The sequence below is a fragment of the Rhynchophorus ferrugineus genome, unplaced genomic scaffold (assembly GCF_030347505.1).
Source record: "Rhynchophorus ferrugineus isolate W39M unplaced genomic scaffold, kcgeb_rfMv2 rfM6, whole genome shotgun sequence".
NCBI classification, from domain to species: domain Eukaryota; kingdom Metazoa; phylum Arthropoda; class Insecta; order Coleoptera; family Curculionidae; genus Rhynchophorus; species Rhynchophorus ferrugineus.
The window spans coordinates 21,125,110-21,142,778 of NW_027472585.1; the positions used below are offsets into that span (position 1 = coordinate 21,125,110).

Genomic DNA, 17,669 nt, shown 5'->3' on the forward strand with positions numbered 1-17,669 from the left:
CAAATTTTGAGTCACAGTTTATATAAAATGTGACTCAAATATATCACATCAATAATTCAAACACGGCTTCTGTCCGGCCAGGAACTTTAAAACACTTTCTAAACTTTTTTCGGTTTAAAAGTACCTTTTAATCGAGTTTATTAACAGTAATAACATGGAAAACAATATTATTAAAATTATTACAATTATATGAAATACGTGATACGCTTCTGAAATAATAAACACTCAGCACACCTCCCAGTTATCTTTGTTGCTGAGAATAATTTGACGATACGCTTCCAGTGTTAATGTTTCTGCGAAAGGAAACAATTTCAAAACTTTTCGAACATCGCGTTGATGCAGCTTGTACACCTCACACTGAGTAATGGCCACCATGGTTACATGATGAACCTGAGGTAGTATCACGGAGATATCGCCGTAGTACGAACCATCCTCCAGGTGACATATCTAGAAAAAAGGGATATGATTTAGAGGTGATTGCTTAACAAATGTAAATAGGTACTTGCTTCGGAGTTTTCTGAATCGAAAAGGGCTGTCGTACCAGTTTTGATGTAGTACAAGTTATTTGAGGGAATTCCTCGTCTGAAAATAATATCCCCTGAGCAGTAGAAGGTAGACTTCATACTGGATATTATGAGTATCAGTACTTTGTTTGGCAGCAAGCGGATCAATTCAATGTTCGACATACAAAGTTCCAACTTGTATTTTGGCAATTCCTAAAAAATGTTGTTTATCTGTTAGTAAAATATATAATAGATTTGTTTCCGGTGTTTTGATCTAGTTGGCATTGTTCATGTCCCTGCTCATCATATTGATCTACCCTTTCCTTTCACCTCCTCAATTGACTCCCGTAACTAATGAACTAATGAAGTTATGACGATGAATGCCAATAATTGAAATATTTTTTGAAAAAAATATCGATATCTTTTCCGATATTTTTTTGACCGATATTTTTCGAGATTCTTTTTAAGCATCGATAGTTGTAAATAAGAGCATTGAACTGTGAGCTGGAAATTAAGTTATCAATATTAAAATCCTAGAGATTTTGAAGAAAAGTATCGAACTTTTGTGTGGATATTTACATTGATTGAAAGTACATTGAAAAATTCCATGTATTGTATGGATAAAGACAAAAAAAAACTTATCCGAATATCTAGCTAGAAGGACCAAAAAGAACCTTTTTATGAGGACCAAGCTTATTGGTATAATAATTATAATATAGCATAATAATATTGAAGTAATTTTTCCGATGCAATATATCTTATTTGTTTTGTGAAACGACAATTTTAAAATATATGTTGTAAATTATGTATTTTCTAAAGAATGCTAAAAATTTTTTCTGTGAATTTATAACAGAACGTAAAATATTGTTTCTTTATTGTTATTACGGGCTAACAATTTTATGGTTCCCTTTATTAGTGGGCATTATTATCTTAAACTATAATGGATTTTTAAAGCTCAAGATGAAATATTGTTAAAATTGTTCTTTGGAATCCATTACTTATCATCAATAAAACTTAGGGTTAGTGTTATCGATGACTGAAGCTCCATAATTAAGACGAAGCGATCCAAATTTAATAAATTCACAATACCAGTCTCTATTTATCTAGAATCAACACCAAAATCAAATAATGAGACTGAAATAACAGTCAGAGCAACAGTATCAAGCATATTCATCAATAGCGTTCACAACAATGTGATATTAAAAGTGTTCTGGCCTCTGAGTTTAAGAACTGCATAAAAGAAGAGGGATCCAACAAGTATTACAGACACTAATAGGCAACAATATAAAAGTATAATATATACACATACAATATATACACATACAATACAACAATATAAAAGTAGTCTATAAATATTATGATGTAAATATTTCCAGTAATATTGACTTAAAAGGGAGATGATATTGGTTTACCTCGGCACAGTTCAAGACAATCAAGTTATTACACACTTTTAAAAGCGCTTCACAGTGCTGCTTTACCATGTCACAAAGGTGAGTTTTGCTTCAATTATTTAAAAGTAGCGATTGTGATATTAATGGCAAATAACGGTCGACAAGACCAAGAAAGATAGTGAATTGCAAAGCTTCAACGAAACACTAGTAAAAATTATTTAAAATATTACTACCTTCAGGCAGTTTCAAAATTGATTAACCAAGAAATGGGATGCGATGATAATGATTCAATTTTATGTGGTATATATTTGGTATAAAAATTTCAAGTACAAAAATCCATGGGTGAATCCAGGAATGGCATCCACATCGAAATTGAAGCGATATATTCATGGTCATGCAATCCTGCTATACATATTGTGGAATCAGCAAGATATAATGCACTATAAGCTACTAAAGCAGCCTTTAAGTATTACTGCAGATGTCTATTAACGTCAGTTGAACAAGTTCAACAACGTAACATTGTAAAAAAGATCGGCAAAAGTGCATACGATTTTGAAACGCTGAAGATGTGCTAAATGATTCGCTGCCAATATATTTATTTGGACGCTTAGTCGTGATTTGGCCATAGAAATGGGAGAATTGTAGAAAAATATAGAATATATTTTAATTTGTAGCGACCTTGAGGCATGTCGAATTTTACTTAGTGGAATAACGGTCTACAAAATACCCAGAAATATAATCTCAGATGTTGAACACGAGCGGGGTACCAGCAGCGCCAACTGGAACCCGATAACGAATAGCTGTTAACTCCGAGACGTTTATCTGGGATGTTATTGAAGGGTATTTCCACTCATTCAGTACTCGAACATCGTTTGCTTTAGACGTGCCACCATAGACTGCCCAAGCCTCGTCTCCAGGTAACACCGCTGCCATCCGTTTTATCTATTTTGTATTTTCCACATTTTTATATTACTTCAATAAATAACGGTCACATAATATAAACACCATTGTTTCGTTTCGTTTTACCTCCCTTTACCGAGCCATCTCGCCGTGGGTGCTAACTTCAGGTATGTACAACGCCTCGAGGAGATCTGTGGGCTGCTGAGAATTGCGGGAAAATTAGAAACATGCCTCAAGGTCGCTACAATACTCCCCTGCCTATATAATAATATAATATAATATATATTGCAGTAATTTTTTTCATAAAAACGTTCCTTAAATGAAAAAACGATTAAATACATCGTTCATCCAAGCATCTTATATTGTTGAAAAAAGTATATTTTGATTGGGAAGTGGTTTCCAATAATGTCAGTAACCTGATTGCCTTTGGGATTATTAACTTGTCACTCGTTAAAAAAATTTGCCTCATGTAGAAGGCTGTTAGTATGGACAGTCCCCAGTGTTGTCAAAAAAGTAAAACAGTTGGTTAAATGGAAACTCTAAAATATTACAAAAAAAATATATTGCTACAGTCTGTAAATTTCTCTAATCAGAAAAGATAGGGAAAAAATCGCATTCTCCCACAATCCTGGTTTAAAATATCAGGAGATTATAACGGCCGTCACACTTTTTATTCTTGATCTAAACCGATCGCCAATTTAAAGGCGTCCCATCTCCACTATTGTATAATCCACACCCCCAAAAAACGAAAATGTGTCGCGCATTTTTACGCAGTCGAGATCGAGCGATTAAATGCGTGCTCGGGGCCACCCCTAGGCCCCACATTACCTTTCGCAGATTCTCCGTGAGCATACTGAGCAGCTCGTCCTCGTCGTAGAAGCTCTTCTGAAATCTGAAATCGAAGTAGCTGTAAATTTGATCGCGCAGATGAGGCGGCAGCCCTTTGTAGTTCATGTAGACGGATATCTGTTGGTATCTGTCCTCGCCGATATTAGACGTCACTAAGTATCTTTGCCATATAACATAAATTTTAGCTAAAACAATTTAAAATTTAGAAATTTGCACATTTTATTAATAAATAAAATAAACAGGAATAAAGAAAAAAGTAATTTCGGTTCCGACAGTGTAAAATAAAATTTAATTTGATATATTGGCCTATAAATTAGTTTTAAAGGTTTTTTTTTAATTTGAAGCTTTATTGTGAAAGAATGTTCCAATGGCAGTCAGCGCTTTTTTCCATCTTTTAGTCTATTTGCCGATTGTATCTTGAAAGAATAATGTATTTTTTGAAGCTATTGTAGTCGATAGCGATTCCCATTTATGACTTCATTAGGTTCTAGCAGTTCATGGAATACCGCACTAAGCTGATCCTAATACAATACAGAACACGAGCTGCCAAAATTTATAGCTATAAATTTTCGGCATTGTCGTTAAATTTTATGCATGATCCCCAGGTTTTTTTCGCACTGAATTTTCTTTCGCTCCATTTTTCATGGCCAATATCAAAGCGGTGCAAGAAACCTTTCCGATAACGTCAACAATTCTACATATTTTTCTTGTGATTTACATGGATCTTCATAGCGTAATGCCTTCAATCATCACTTTCAAAATTTAGCTGGCCAGAACGGTCTTTGTCTTCGGTGTTAAAATCTCCATTTCTAAAACGCCGAACCAGTACTCACAGCATTCCATAACCATAAGCTTCTTTTTTCTTTCAATTGAAGTAAATCTTCCCGCAAATGCGATTTATCGGTACAAATTTGGACATTTTCTACACACTGAAAATATATTGGCACATACTATAAAATAAAGCCAAGCCAACTAAGGCATCACCAAATAGTAGGTTAAAAACAACATAAAGCACCAACGCCATCTGTTGTATATCTTCAAAATAATTTATGATATAACAATTTATCGTTACAACTTTTTAACTCAATGTATTTAGTCCAGTGTTTTTTTCAATTTTTCATGTCATAATATTTTTTCTAGTTCGTCTAAAATGGCGTTTGTTTAAGAATAACCTCTTCGTTTGACAAAAATCTAAAAAATGTGCTTGCTGGGGCACCAGTTTGTATCTCCATTTATTTTTTCTTCGTTAAATGCGGTGCTTTGCTTCAAAGTAACATATGTCTAATAGCTCTGAATAATATTCGCCGTTGATCGTTTTACCAAAGAACCCTACTGTCCCGGTTGTTCCTTGAGATTTTGTTAACAGTTACGAAATAGCGCATAAAACTCGTGTGAGTGTGAGCAATCGCGCCAGCCACCATTCGGGTAGCTTTTCCATATCCAAATGTTCACATAAAATGTGATGTACCGGTTCAATTAATATATCTACCATCACCTGCTTTCATTGTCCAATCGTCCAATATCATCATGTGGGTTTTATCAACGATTTTTGCGTAACTGTTCCTTTTGGAACACCTGAACGCTCAGCTCTTGCAACTATTTCTTAACCATTTAAATCGATGATGCACACTCGTCATAGTATTTATGTAGCCCCTCATTAGTTTGAATGTTAATGTTTTGTGCAAAAAATAATGCTTAATCAGCACAAGGATTTTTTTTTTATTAAATTTATCCAGTTTTATTAAAATTCGACAGGTTGACGCAGTTTACTCAAAATACAGGCACAGTAATCTATCTATAGATAGAAGATAAAGTCAATGGCGGTGCAATAAGTATACTTCGCGGGAAAATATGTAAGCCACTGACTTATCAAATTCATAATTGGGAAGAACTTTATAATTCAAATATTAAAACCGTGATTTGGTTTTTACTTATTTCCTTTATATTACTGAATAAAATCGTAGCACAAACGTAATAAAAGCTTCCAGCTCAGCTGAGATGCCAAACATCCATTTCTAAGTATTTGCACTAAATTAAAGAAAAAAAGGACTTAGAGTAATAAAGGACGGAGAATAATAAATGCTTTTACTGTGAGAATTCTAAACTTAAAAGTCGTTGGTGTATCCCACTTAAAAATAACATCGACAACAAAACTAGACATCAATTTAAGGAAGTTTCTCTTGTCTACCCGTCAGACCATTCAAGGCATACTTATAATATTGAAATATGAGTGTCGACTCCATATTTTTATGTAACTCCAGAACGGTGTTGAACTTGCATGCGAATTACTTTCGCAGGCAGCATATTCACATTCTTACTGGATAAACGATATAAAATAACGGTCTATTGAAAAATCCCCGACCTGACACATAGATAGCGCTAATAGAATTAAATCCATATGTTTTTTAGTTAGCTCTAACGCTTAAAAGATGCGTGTATAAATTTAACAGGTGTAGGATCATGAGTTTCTGAATTAGAGCATTTTGAGTGAAGCAACTTTTGTTATTGTGAAAAAATGGATAAAAAGGAATTTCGCGTATTGATAAAACATTTCTTTTTGAAGAGAAAAAATACAGTTGAAACAAAAATTTGGCTTGATGCCGAGTTTCCGGACACCGCTCCAGAAAAATCAATCATCAAGAATTATTATGCTAAGCTTAGACGTGGTGAAATGACCACCGAAGACGGTGAACGCAGTGGACGCCCAAAGGAGGCTGTTACCGATGAAAACATCTAAAAAAATCCACAAAATGATGTTTAATGACCGTAAATTGAAATTGAATGAAATAGCAGACACTCTAAAAATATCAATTGAACGTGGACATCATATCATTCACGAATATTTGGGTATGAGAAAGCTCTGTGCTAAGTGGATGCGACATGGAACGGAAAAACAACAACGAGCTGTTGATTCAGAGCGGTGTTTGAAGATGATCAAGCTTAATAAACCCAAGTTTTTGGGTCGATATGTGACAACGGATGAAACAAAGCTCCATCATTTCACTCCGAAGTCCAATCGTCAGTCATCCGAGTGGACTGCACACGATAAACCTGCTCCAAAGGGTGGGAAAATGCATTTTCATTAACTACCCTGAAAAGGAATGACCATCAAAACCGACTATTGCGTAGCATTATTGGATCGTCTGAAGGAAGAAATCGCCGCTTGTTTCCTGATCCACCTTATTCTCCAGATCTGGTCCCCAGTAACTATTTCCTGTTCACACATCTCAAAAGAATTCTCTCTGGGCAGAAATTTTCCTCGAATGAAGAGGTGATCGCCGAATCTGAGGCCTATTTTGAAGCAAAGGAAGTATAAACTGAAGTTCACAGAAGTGTAATAACAGTAACATAAATTAAAGATGCATTACATTTTCACACATATACGTTTGCTAACATGGAAATTTCAGATGATATTTTTAGTAACACGTAATTGCTCAATTTTTGTGTTAAAAGCAAACCTCGTTACGCAAAATAATGCGCGAAAAATATTATGGAAAAACTTCGCAAACACCTGTCAAGCCCTTTTAGATGCCAAACATTCTGATCGTAAGCATTTAATTCAATTTCTCCCAGTCTCTCCAAAACATTTTTAATAGATTGATGGCCGTTTGCGATCTGTTTTAATGTATATAGATAAATTAGCTTTTAATAACATAAAATTATAGAATTACTGTGCTCCCAATTCATTACTTGATATTAACTGTTTTCAATAATGCTCAAAAATAGCGTTCAGCTAAACTAACATTTCAAGGTCATATAGGCACGTTACCTACTTCTACTGATTTAGTATTTCCAAAAAAATTAAACAACGGTTATCTACAAATGATTGATAACCAATAGCACTTGATGTCGTTTAATATCTCAGTTAAATTATTTGATACACTGTTGGTGATTTAGCCTAACCAATAAATGGTGTTGTATCAAGTTATTCAAGTGAAGAGAAAAAAAATACATTCTTATATACTGACAAATATTTAATGATTTCGGAATAAAATGTATAAAACAGTAACCTCATTATCTTTTGACATCGTTTACTCACTAACTGAAATTACTTTTTTACCAGCTTAATATTCATACGTACCAATTAGCCACATCTCCAAGACGATGCCCAAAAACCCGATAATTATGTACTCAAAAAATTTGTAGTAGTTGTTCAATACTGGAGCTCGACTTATCTTGAAGAGCATCATTGCCGTTCGGTACATGCTTCCCAGGGCCAAAATGTGATCGTGTGTTTTGGTAACATACAATACAAGGTAAGGCATCTGGTCGATGAAAAATTTAATAGTGCAGCATAACAAGTATACGCAGTAGATGCGCAGGATTATGGAGAATACGGTTTCAAAGGTGGATGATAGTCCGAATTGCTAGAAATAATATTCAGCTATTACTTTCTGAAATTTAACATTATCGGTAGTTCAGATCACTAGAAAGAAATGTGGCAAAAATGTGTGTAGATAAGATATGTTAGAAACTAAATAGAAGTTATCAAAAATGTACATAAAGTTCAGATGTGGATAAATGTATTATTAGGTGCTTGCATATATTCTAATTATTTATGTACGATATATATTAAAGAAAATAGTTGCAGCATTTACCCATCTGTCTGAAAACATTGTGGTACAGTGTCAAAAGAAAAGAGAAGAAGTCACAGATTCTGTACACATAGTAGAAGTCAAAGGACGCTGTATCTGATGAATATGCAGTATCTGGCAGAAATTTTAATTCGAGTTGAAATAATGTATTTTTCACAACTCTTGGAGCATGCGGTGGAGCGTTGTCATATGAGAGAATGACTTTGCGCTTGCTACACTATGTTGCTGATACTCTTGGAACAGTACGTCATGCAGTTATCTTAAATAATATTGGTATATACTTGCAATAACAGTCATATTCAATTTTAGTAGCTGATAATACAGCACACCTTGATGATCCCACTATGTGCCACAAGACTGTACAGCCACTGTATATTCCGCAGTGTAGATATACGCTTGGGATTGTCCTCCGATTTTCATCACCAATCACAATAGTGAAATGACCACCGAAGACGGTGAACGCAGTGGATGCCCAAAAGAGGTTGTTACCGACGAATACATTTACAAAATTCACAAAATGATTTTTAATGACCGTATAATGAATATCACAATACACGACCAAACTCTTCTTGAGCACTAATTTCAATGAGCAGCTCTTTCAATTTATTGTCTTCAAACTTTTTTGATCCTCCAAGTCCGTTCTTTAATATTTATATCAAAATAACCATTATTAACTTATATAAAGTATTTTAGGTAATTAACGAATAATTAACAAATAAATAATTGTATTGAATGTCAAAAATGCATTCTTGAGTGTTTCGTGTTTCATTTCTGCATACTCTAACTCTATTCACAAAATGTCTTAGATTCTTTAACAGTTGTATACATTGAAATGATGGAACCATGTTTCATCCATTGTCACATATCGACGCTTCTCATACCCAAATATTTGTGAATAATATGATGTACACGTTCAGTTGATATCTTTAGACTGTCTGCTATTTCATTCAGTTTCAATTTACGGTCATTCAAAATCATTTTGTGAATTTTTTAAATGTTTTCGTCGGTAACAAACTCTTTTGGGCGTCCACTGCGTTCACCGTCTTCCGTGCTCATTTCACCACATCTGAACTTACATCAAGCATATCAATCTTTGATGGTTGATTTTCCTGGAGCAGTGTCCGGAAACTCGGCATCAAGCCAAGTTATTGCTTCAACTGTAATTCATCAACACGCGAAATTCATTTTTATCCAATTGTTTCACGATAACAAATTGCTTCACTCAAAATGCTATAATTCACAAACTAATGATCCGACAGCTATCAAATTTATACACGCATCTCTTGAAGGTTAGGATTAGCTAAAAAACATATGGATTTAATTCTAGTAGCGCTATCTATGTGTCAGGCCGGGGGCTTTTCAATTGACCTGTTATATAATAGGATGTTCCTGATGGCATGGCAATCCTGGTCTCTCAATGAGGAATTATATACATACGAACATGTTTACATTAAATTTACATTATTCTTCGGCAAGTTTATTAAAATAACAAAATTCTTACTTATTTCATAAAAAATTAATAAAGAAAATTAACAGTGGACATGAAAAACTTATGAAAATGCGCATATCAATCTAAATAGATGTGAGATATAAATTATTATAGTAAAATATTATCCTAAATTATGTTAAGTCATAGCAGGAAGCTTGATTGTTAGAAGATGTGTAATTCTAAAAATATTGGAACAGATTAACAAGTGGTAGATGTTTAATAGTTCTGCATTGTTAATAGCAGATTTATACAAGCTAACAATATTGTATTGGTTTATTTATATTGTTTGTATACACTTAAAATATGCATGCCTCTTATACAATTTAATTATATAATTATAACATTTGAGTCTTGACGATTATTAACTCTCTTTAACAGATAAATAAAGAAAACATATTGAAAAAATATATACAAATTTAACATTTTTTTACAAAATGTATCGCAGCGAATGTAATATGCTAAGCGAGGTAAAATCATGACATTTACTCTAGTCGGTAATGTTGTAAAATAAATCTATTGATCGAAGGTACACAAACCAAACATTTAACATTTTTCAATGTACTCATCTCCGTGGCCTACACACTTTTTCCACGGATTTCGAAGCTTGAATATTCCTTCTTCAAAAAAAATTTGAGGGCGAATTGTTAGCCAATTGCGGTCATACTCCTCTACTGCTAAAATCATCTTCATTGCTTTCAAATCTATTGTCTTCAAGTGATTATTTCAAGGGCGCAAACAGAAAATAATCACAAGGTGACAAGTCAGGACTATACTAGGGTGCTCAAGGATTTCCTAGCACATTTCTTCCAATTTATTCTTTGTCAAAAGCGCGGTGTGTGGCCTGGCGTTGTCATGAAGGATGATAACGTCTCGAATGGGCATACCCCGTCGTTTGCGCGATTTTTGTCAATCGTTAATCGGCGATCACCTTCAATAAACTCTCAAACAACACGGATGCTGTCATTTGTGATTTGTTTTGTGATCAACTGTCATTTTCGGCTCGTCCTCGCCTTTATTGCTTAAAAACCTTATGACGATGCGTTATAGAAAAGACAAAAGTACCGAGCATAGCTGCTATCCACACCGGTTTCACCCTTCTCGTAAACCAAAGATCACTCGAGCATCGAATCCTCTAGATCAGAATTACATGCTAAGCTAAACAGTAAAATTACCATTTATATTTGATTCCTCCATCGTATCTATTTGTTCATACCTTGCAACTAGAAATAATTCATATCTTACACGCGTATTTTGTTATTGTTTGCTGCGGTTAAGTAATAAATAGTTACAATATAATAGTCTTAATGTTAAAGAACCGATTTTCCCGTAACCAATAACGCGTGGACGCCGGTACCGAAACGACTACCAGGATTTAGATATATTTGAGCATGCTCGGAGGAGGGATCTAAAAAGGGTATCTGAACAGTCATGTTGGAAGTTGAAGTATGGATAAACAATAAGCCAACAATATAGTGATACGTTTTAATGTATGCTCGTCAAGACCCTTTCCTACTACAGCGAGATTAAAATATAACCTATCCCAATGGACACCCTGTATTTATTTCGAGCGGATACCCTTGTATTTGAAATATAAAATTGTTAATTTGTGGTGGCGCGTTAAAAGAAGTAACGTGTATACATTTATTAAATGGTCGAAAGAGAGGACGTAAATTAACTCCTAGAGGACTTACCACTCGGAACATTCCAACCGCTCGTTCTATCGAGGCGTAATGGAGCATTCTGAAGGCGCTCAGCCATTTAAATAAATTGTCGTAGAAGTGCGGCAATAGTCTCACATTTGACATTTCCAGATAAGAAGGGAATACAGACAGCGTGTCAGGTATGCAGTACGTCTTTAGATATTTCCTAAAATATGAGTTTTAGATAAAAACGTATAATATATATACCTATATCGGGTGTTTTTTGATCCTTCAACATCATTGCCTATGATTTCAGAAATGATGAATTATTATCTGTTCGATATGTATTAGTACAAATGTCTCAATGTTTTTCACCTTGACTACCATTTAGTCTAGTCGGTGAATTAATGAAAACATATAAAAAATTGTTAATAAAAAAATATCAAAGCACATAGCGGCAATAGTCTCTAATTTGACATTTCCAGATAAGAAGGGAATACAGACAGCGTGTCAGGTATGCAGTACGTTTTTAGATATTTCCTAAAATATGAGTTTTAGATAAAAACGTATAATATATGTACCTATATCGGGTGTTTTTTGATCCTTCAACATCATTGCCTATGATTTCAGAAATGATGAATTATTATCTGTTCGATATGTATTACTATAAATGTTTCAATGTTTTTCACTTTGACTACCATTTAGTCTAGTCGGTGAATTAATGAAAACATATAAAAAATTGTTAATAAAAAAGATCAAAGCACATATAGCAGCACATGAAATATCCTCTATTCAATATGTATTAATTATTTTTTCTTTGTTTTTCGTATTACTAAGTAATTAATAAATGCTGCAATGTTGAGTGAAATAATGTAACAAGCAGAACTTTAAAATATAGGGAATGAATAACCCTCAAATAGAAACAGCTAGACCCCATTAAAAATTTCTAATTTTTTTTGTACTAATAACATCTTATGGTACTTTAGATTTGCTTATACAATATTAATTTACAGTAATTTTAGTACTTTAGTATTTTAGTAATGTATAGTAACAATCTCCATTGGGTGTCCACTGCGTTCCCCATCTTCGGTGCTCATTTCACCACGTCTATACTTAACATACCAATCCTTGATGGTTGATTTTTCTGGAGCAATGTCCAGATGACTTTGCTTCAACTGTATTTTTTCCCTTCAAAAAGCGATATTTTATCAATACGCGAAATTCCTTTTTATCCATTTTTTTCACAATAACAAAAGTTGCTTCACTTAAAATGCTATAATTTACAAACTATTGATCCGACAGCTGTCAAATTTATACACGCATCTTTTGAGGGTTAGTGCTAAAAAACATATGGATTTAATTCTAGTAGTGCCATCTATGTGCAAGGCCGGGGACTTTTCAATTGACCTATTACAAGTTCACTTCAATCTTCTGATTTCTGTGATTTAGCAACCTTATATTATCTTTTAAGGCGAAATATTGGATCACTTCGTACATCCATTTGTTTTCGAAGTCGTCGTACAGCATCGCTGGTTGCGCAGAGATAAGCAATTAATCATGCAACTTTATTTTGGCTGCGTTAGATTAGTAGTTGGTTTGATATTTTAGTGTAACCCCATATTTGAACGCTATTCCAAACGTGCGTCCAAATATTCCAATGTCCAAACCAATTTCTTCAATTTGAGGTCAAATTGAGAGAATCTTCTGACTCACCAGTAGAGTTGCATGACTTTGATTCTAATCTGCTCTGCTATTTGTCTAACAAGATGTTTCGAATTTAACCTGCCATCGAGATGGATGCTAAGGTATTTCGCTGATTCTGCTTGAGAAATCAGAGAATATATAAAAAAAAATGTTTCCTCTCTAGCCCATTAGTATATTTTGTTGACAATTAATTGTAATTTTTCTACAACCTAAGGTATATCTTTTACCTAGAGACATATCTTTTACCATGATTACTGTGTTGTGAGCAAATGTTCCAAATACTTTTCCTTTTGTTCACATGAAGAATACCACTTCATGTGAGGCTCTAATTTTTATATAATGAAATGATGTAATTCCTGCAGCTGACGGTAGTTCAACGGTAGCAATTTGCTCATTTTGCAAATTAATCCCAAATGTCATAACCGGTCAAAAGCTTGTGAGATGTCAAAGAATATTGCAAGGCTGTATTTCTTTCATTCAACTGCCTTTTCAATAACCGATGTTACTCTGTGAGCTTAGTCGAGTGTTGAGTGGTGATTTCATAATACAAAAATAGGCCTCTAAGGTCCAGTTTTTTTTGACCGATTTGTCAGGTTTTTTAAGCACAATTATTCGAGCAACCTTAAAACATTCCAGAACATGCTTCAGTCTCAAACAGACATTGAATTGTATATCAACATGCGTTTCATGTCAGATTATTTTTCATGGCAGCCCTTTCAATAATCCAGGTTAAATATTATCAAATCCAAAAGACCGAGGTTGTCAATTTCTGTGGCAACTTCAATTGGGGAAATCATATTTACAGCAACATCAGGCTTATAAATAGGATTTCTATCCGTTATGACCCTTTTATCATTCGGTTGGAATACGTTAGCTGAATGCTGTGCGATCTCGATCATTTTTAATACGCGGTACTCTGTTAATTGATCCTTTAAATCTCCGAATTTGCATAGCAATTAATCTTCGTCTGCTCCAGGGATTAATTCTTTTACGTATTTAATATTAAATTAAATATTGTTTTGTCTACATCATTTCTCTCTGCCATACTCTTCTAGCTATTTTTCTTTCTTTTGCCAGACCCCTAAATTCCAGAGTGCGACTTACCTCAATCCATTGCTCTCTTGATATTGGGATAACTTCTTTTTAGTTACTAGTTTGCCGCTCAGGATCGTCTATACTTTTGAGTCTAACGTTTAACTGTTCCTGCATTATAAGTTTAAATGTGTCCCAATTATTAAATTTATTAAGCTTCTTTGTTTTTTTCAGTATAGTCGCATATGATGTACTGGAGTGTGATTAGATGATGATAGTTCGCACAATTTCTTGATGTTTATTTTATTTGTGGGGATGGCTTGGTTTGTTAAAAAACATTTGAAATTTGAACTAATACGGCCTAATTTCTCTGATGCCAGACAATGATTCCAATCTATTTCGTTTTTTTGACTACTACACACCCTTTCATCAAGCAGATAGAAAGATAGCAAACATCTCCTTACATATTAATGGAGTTGAATGTATATGGAGTTATATATATATATATATATATATATATATATTGGATCCATTGTAATTTATAAAATAATAAACTTAATAACAGTCATGCCAAGTATCATATGAAAAATAAAATGGCCAAAATAACAACGCTGTGCCATATTATGTATTCGTGGTTATTGAACCGCATTTTTCCAGATTTACTGTTATTTTCGAAACTCATTTCTATCTCAGCGATCTCCCGAGAATATGTACAATACAATGTATTTTAGAGACAATAAAAACTGACTGCATATCTAGTTCCAAATAAATAATTTTACAATAGACATGATTTAAAAGAGACCATATGATTTTACGACTAAATTTTCTCAATCAATACATTAAGTCAGAAAAAGTATTTAAGTCATTTGAAAAGCCCGATTTAACGGATTGTCAAAGTTCTGACTGGTCAAAGGATTGACAACTGTCTTCTATAGTGCAGAATTTCTCATACAATTAAATACAAATACAATTGAAAGCCGGCTCGGTAGTCATCATGCTTCGAAATCTAAACCAACCAAAAATATGCAATGGAACGCGCTTGGTGATAGAAAAATAATGAGTAATGTGATTCACACGAGGAAACTCAAAGAAAGATCTAAACTTGAATTAGTTCTCATTCCAAGGATTCCGATAATCCCAACGGATATACTCTTTGCATTTAAAGGAATTCAGTTCCCGATTCGTCTTGCTTGCTTCGGCATGACCATTAACATATCATAAGGCGAATCCTTGACTGTTTGTTATCTCAACTTAGAAAATTCATGTTTTTTATCATGGTCATCTGTACGTGGCATGTTCACGTAAACCATTCGCTCTATTCGGTCTTGCGTCTGATAAAAAATGTCGTATATCACAAGGTGCCTCAATGAAGAGAATTTTGTACTTTTATATATTTTTCATATTCATTGTATTACTTCCATAAAATCATAAATTTAGTTAGACTAATAAGTAACAAGACATTCAATGACTGTTAGGCGGTACGAAGTTTGCCGGGTCAGCTATATAATATTACTTTTCACTTACTGAAGCGATTTTTATGTCTGTTCACATTTCATAATCAAATTTGAATTACTAATATCAAATAGTAATTATAAAAAGCGCTATTGGCTACGGAATAGTCTGTTAAATTGCAAGAGGTATGTAAATCTCCATAACAGACGCAAATTATAAAAAGAATCTATCTTCATAGTACATCATATCAGTTAAAATTTAACACGATAGTATATGAGAATCTATGTCAGCCAGTTTCTTTGAGTGGAAATGTTCAGTATTTTTCTACGTATTAGTAGAAGTTATTTTAATGTTATATAAAATCAAAATAAAATGAACTTAAACGGCATAAATACTTGGCAATTAATCGTTTCTCCAAGACGGCCTGAACATTTTCCTTATGATAATAACCAATCCAGAATCTCAGAAGAATGTTTAGGGTCATGATTACATCGAAAACCATTTTTTCTTCTTTAAAATAACCATGTTTTCCAATCAATGAAAAATCAAGTAATAGTACCTTCGTCAAATACCATATGTCCAACAAGGCCATCACATATTCGTAATATAAACTGAAAAAAAATGCTCTAAGATACTCTCGCTGTCCAAATTTAATTAACTTTTTTACCATACTAAGCTGAATGGATGAACGACCCATCTATACCGTATTAAATGCCGAATTTCTTCCGTACGTATTTCACTCTTGGATCGAAAGACTCTCTCTGTATAAGGGTGTTTGGCATTCACCATGAATAACTGGACCAGTTTCCTTCTAAAGGTTATAAACGCGCCGCTATCAATGACCTCATTGATAATATGGGATTCCCTGAGACTGTCTATTAAAGTACAGTTGTGCTTGTCAGACCTGGCCGCCCATTTACCACGTACATAGGCTATATAGGAGCTGATTTTATACGGTATTTTATCCAGCTGTCTCCTGGAAAAGCGTTTCGTATTTGCGTCTATTTTTTCCGTTTCCATCTAATTAACCAAAAGACAAAAATTGATGTTTGATCAGCGTAATGTCAGTCAGTAAATTGCTGGTTGTTTGATGTTTTATACAGGGAATATTACAATATAACAAAATTGTCCTGAACCATGCGTATATAGAATGTAAGTATTATATTTGGTACTATATGTAGACACAATCTCGTACAATATCAATAGAGTACTAAGTGTCGAAAAGTCTCGATCACAAAATATAGAAATACAGACTGGGAAGTTAAATACACACAGTCATAACCATATTATCACTGTACGTCTCAGTCACTAGAGAGCCCATTATATTAATGCAACAATAGACAGATTTATTTTATTACGACTACGTTTAACCCTCCGGTCAATGACCGGGCACCCGGGTATTCATTTCAATCCGCAGGTAAAATATATTAACTTCTCCTTAAAAATTTTTTAAAGTCATTTAACACCCATTTTTCGTCAAATTTTTTAACAGCCAATTAATTAATAAAAGTTATTAACTATCAAATCCCGTTCAATATCCCGGTACCCGGGTACCCACTAAGATTAATGTATATGAACAACAGGTTTATACACACTTCAGAGACTGCTTATTATGACTAATGACTTGCACATCTGATATAGGTAATTGAAAGAATGGTGAAAGTTTGGTCAGTGGCAAAAAGCGTTTCTTTCCAGGATATGAATGTTCAAAGAGAATAAACTCCTTTCTAAAGGACTGTATTTTAACGCAGAAGTGTTTTTAACAAAACAATCGTAAGCGTCCTTCATAGTTAAGAGGTACTCGCTTGTTAAAGGAAAGCGACACGACATAAATGTTGGAATTTTAATCTAATTATAAAACAGTTTTATTTAAACAAATCATGTATATCTGCAAGGTAGCTAGTTTAATTAATTTGTTAATTTTATCTTGTTTTATAAGACATCAAGGAAGATACACAATACAGGATAAGACACCTTATGAACAGGAGAGGAATTTTAGCGTTGTTTATGAAGGAAAGACTATTTTTCAGAATCAAATTTATTTATCTATTTAACTTACTGTTAATTATTAATTATCATTGTTACTTAACTTCGTGAAAACTAAATCCTGTGGG

General features: G+C 33.7%; 1 protein-coding gene across 1 annotated transcript; it reads right to left on the bottom strand.

Annotated features, from left to right (window-relative positions):
- Positions 1 to 225: 225 nt before the first annotated feature.
- LOC143198691 (potassium/sodium hyperpolarization-activated cyclic nucleotide-gated channel 3-like) lies at positions 226 to 16,578 on the bottom strand. The gene is made up of 7 exons (XM_076408050.1): positions 16,223 to 16,578; positions 15,951 to 16,166; positions 11,419 to 11,593; positions 7,725 to 8,010; positions 3,623 to 3,828; positions 507 to 716; positions 226 to 447 (listed from the first exon to the last, which is right to left on the bottom strand). The coding sequence occupies exons 1-7, from the start codon at positions 16,573 to 16,575 to the stop codon at positions 226 to 228; spliced, it is 1,668 nt and encodes a 555-aa protein (XP_076264165.1). The 5' UTR covers positions 16,576 to 16,578.
- Positions 16,579 to 17,669: the final 1,091 nt, after the last annotated feature.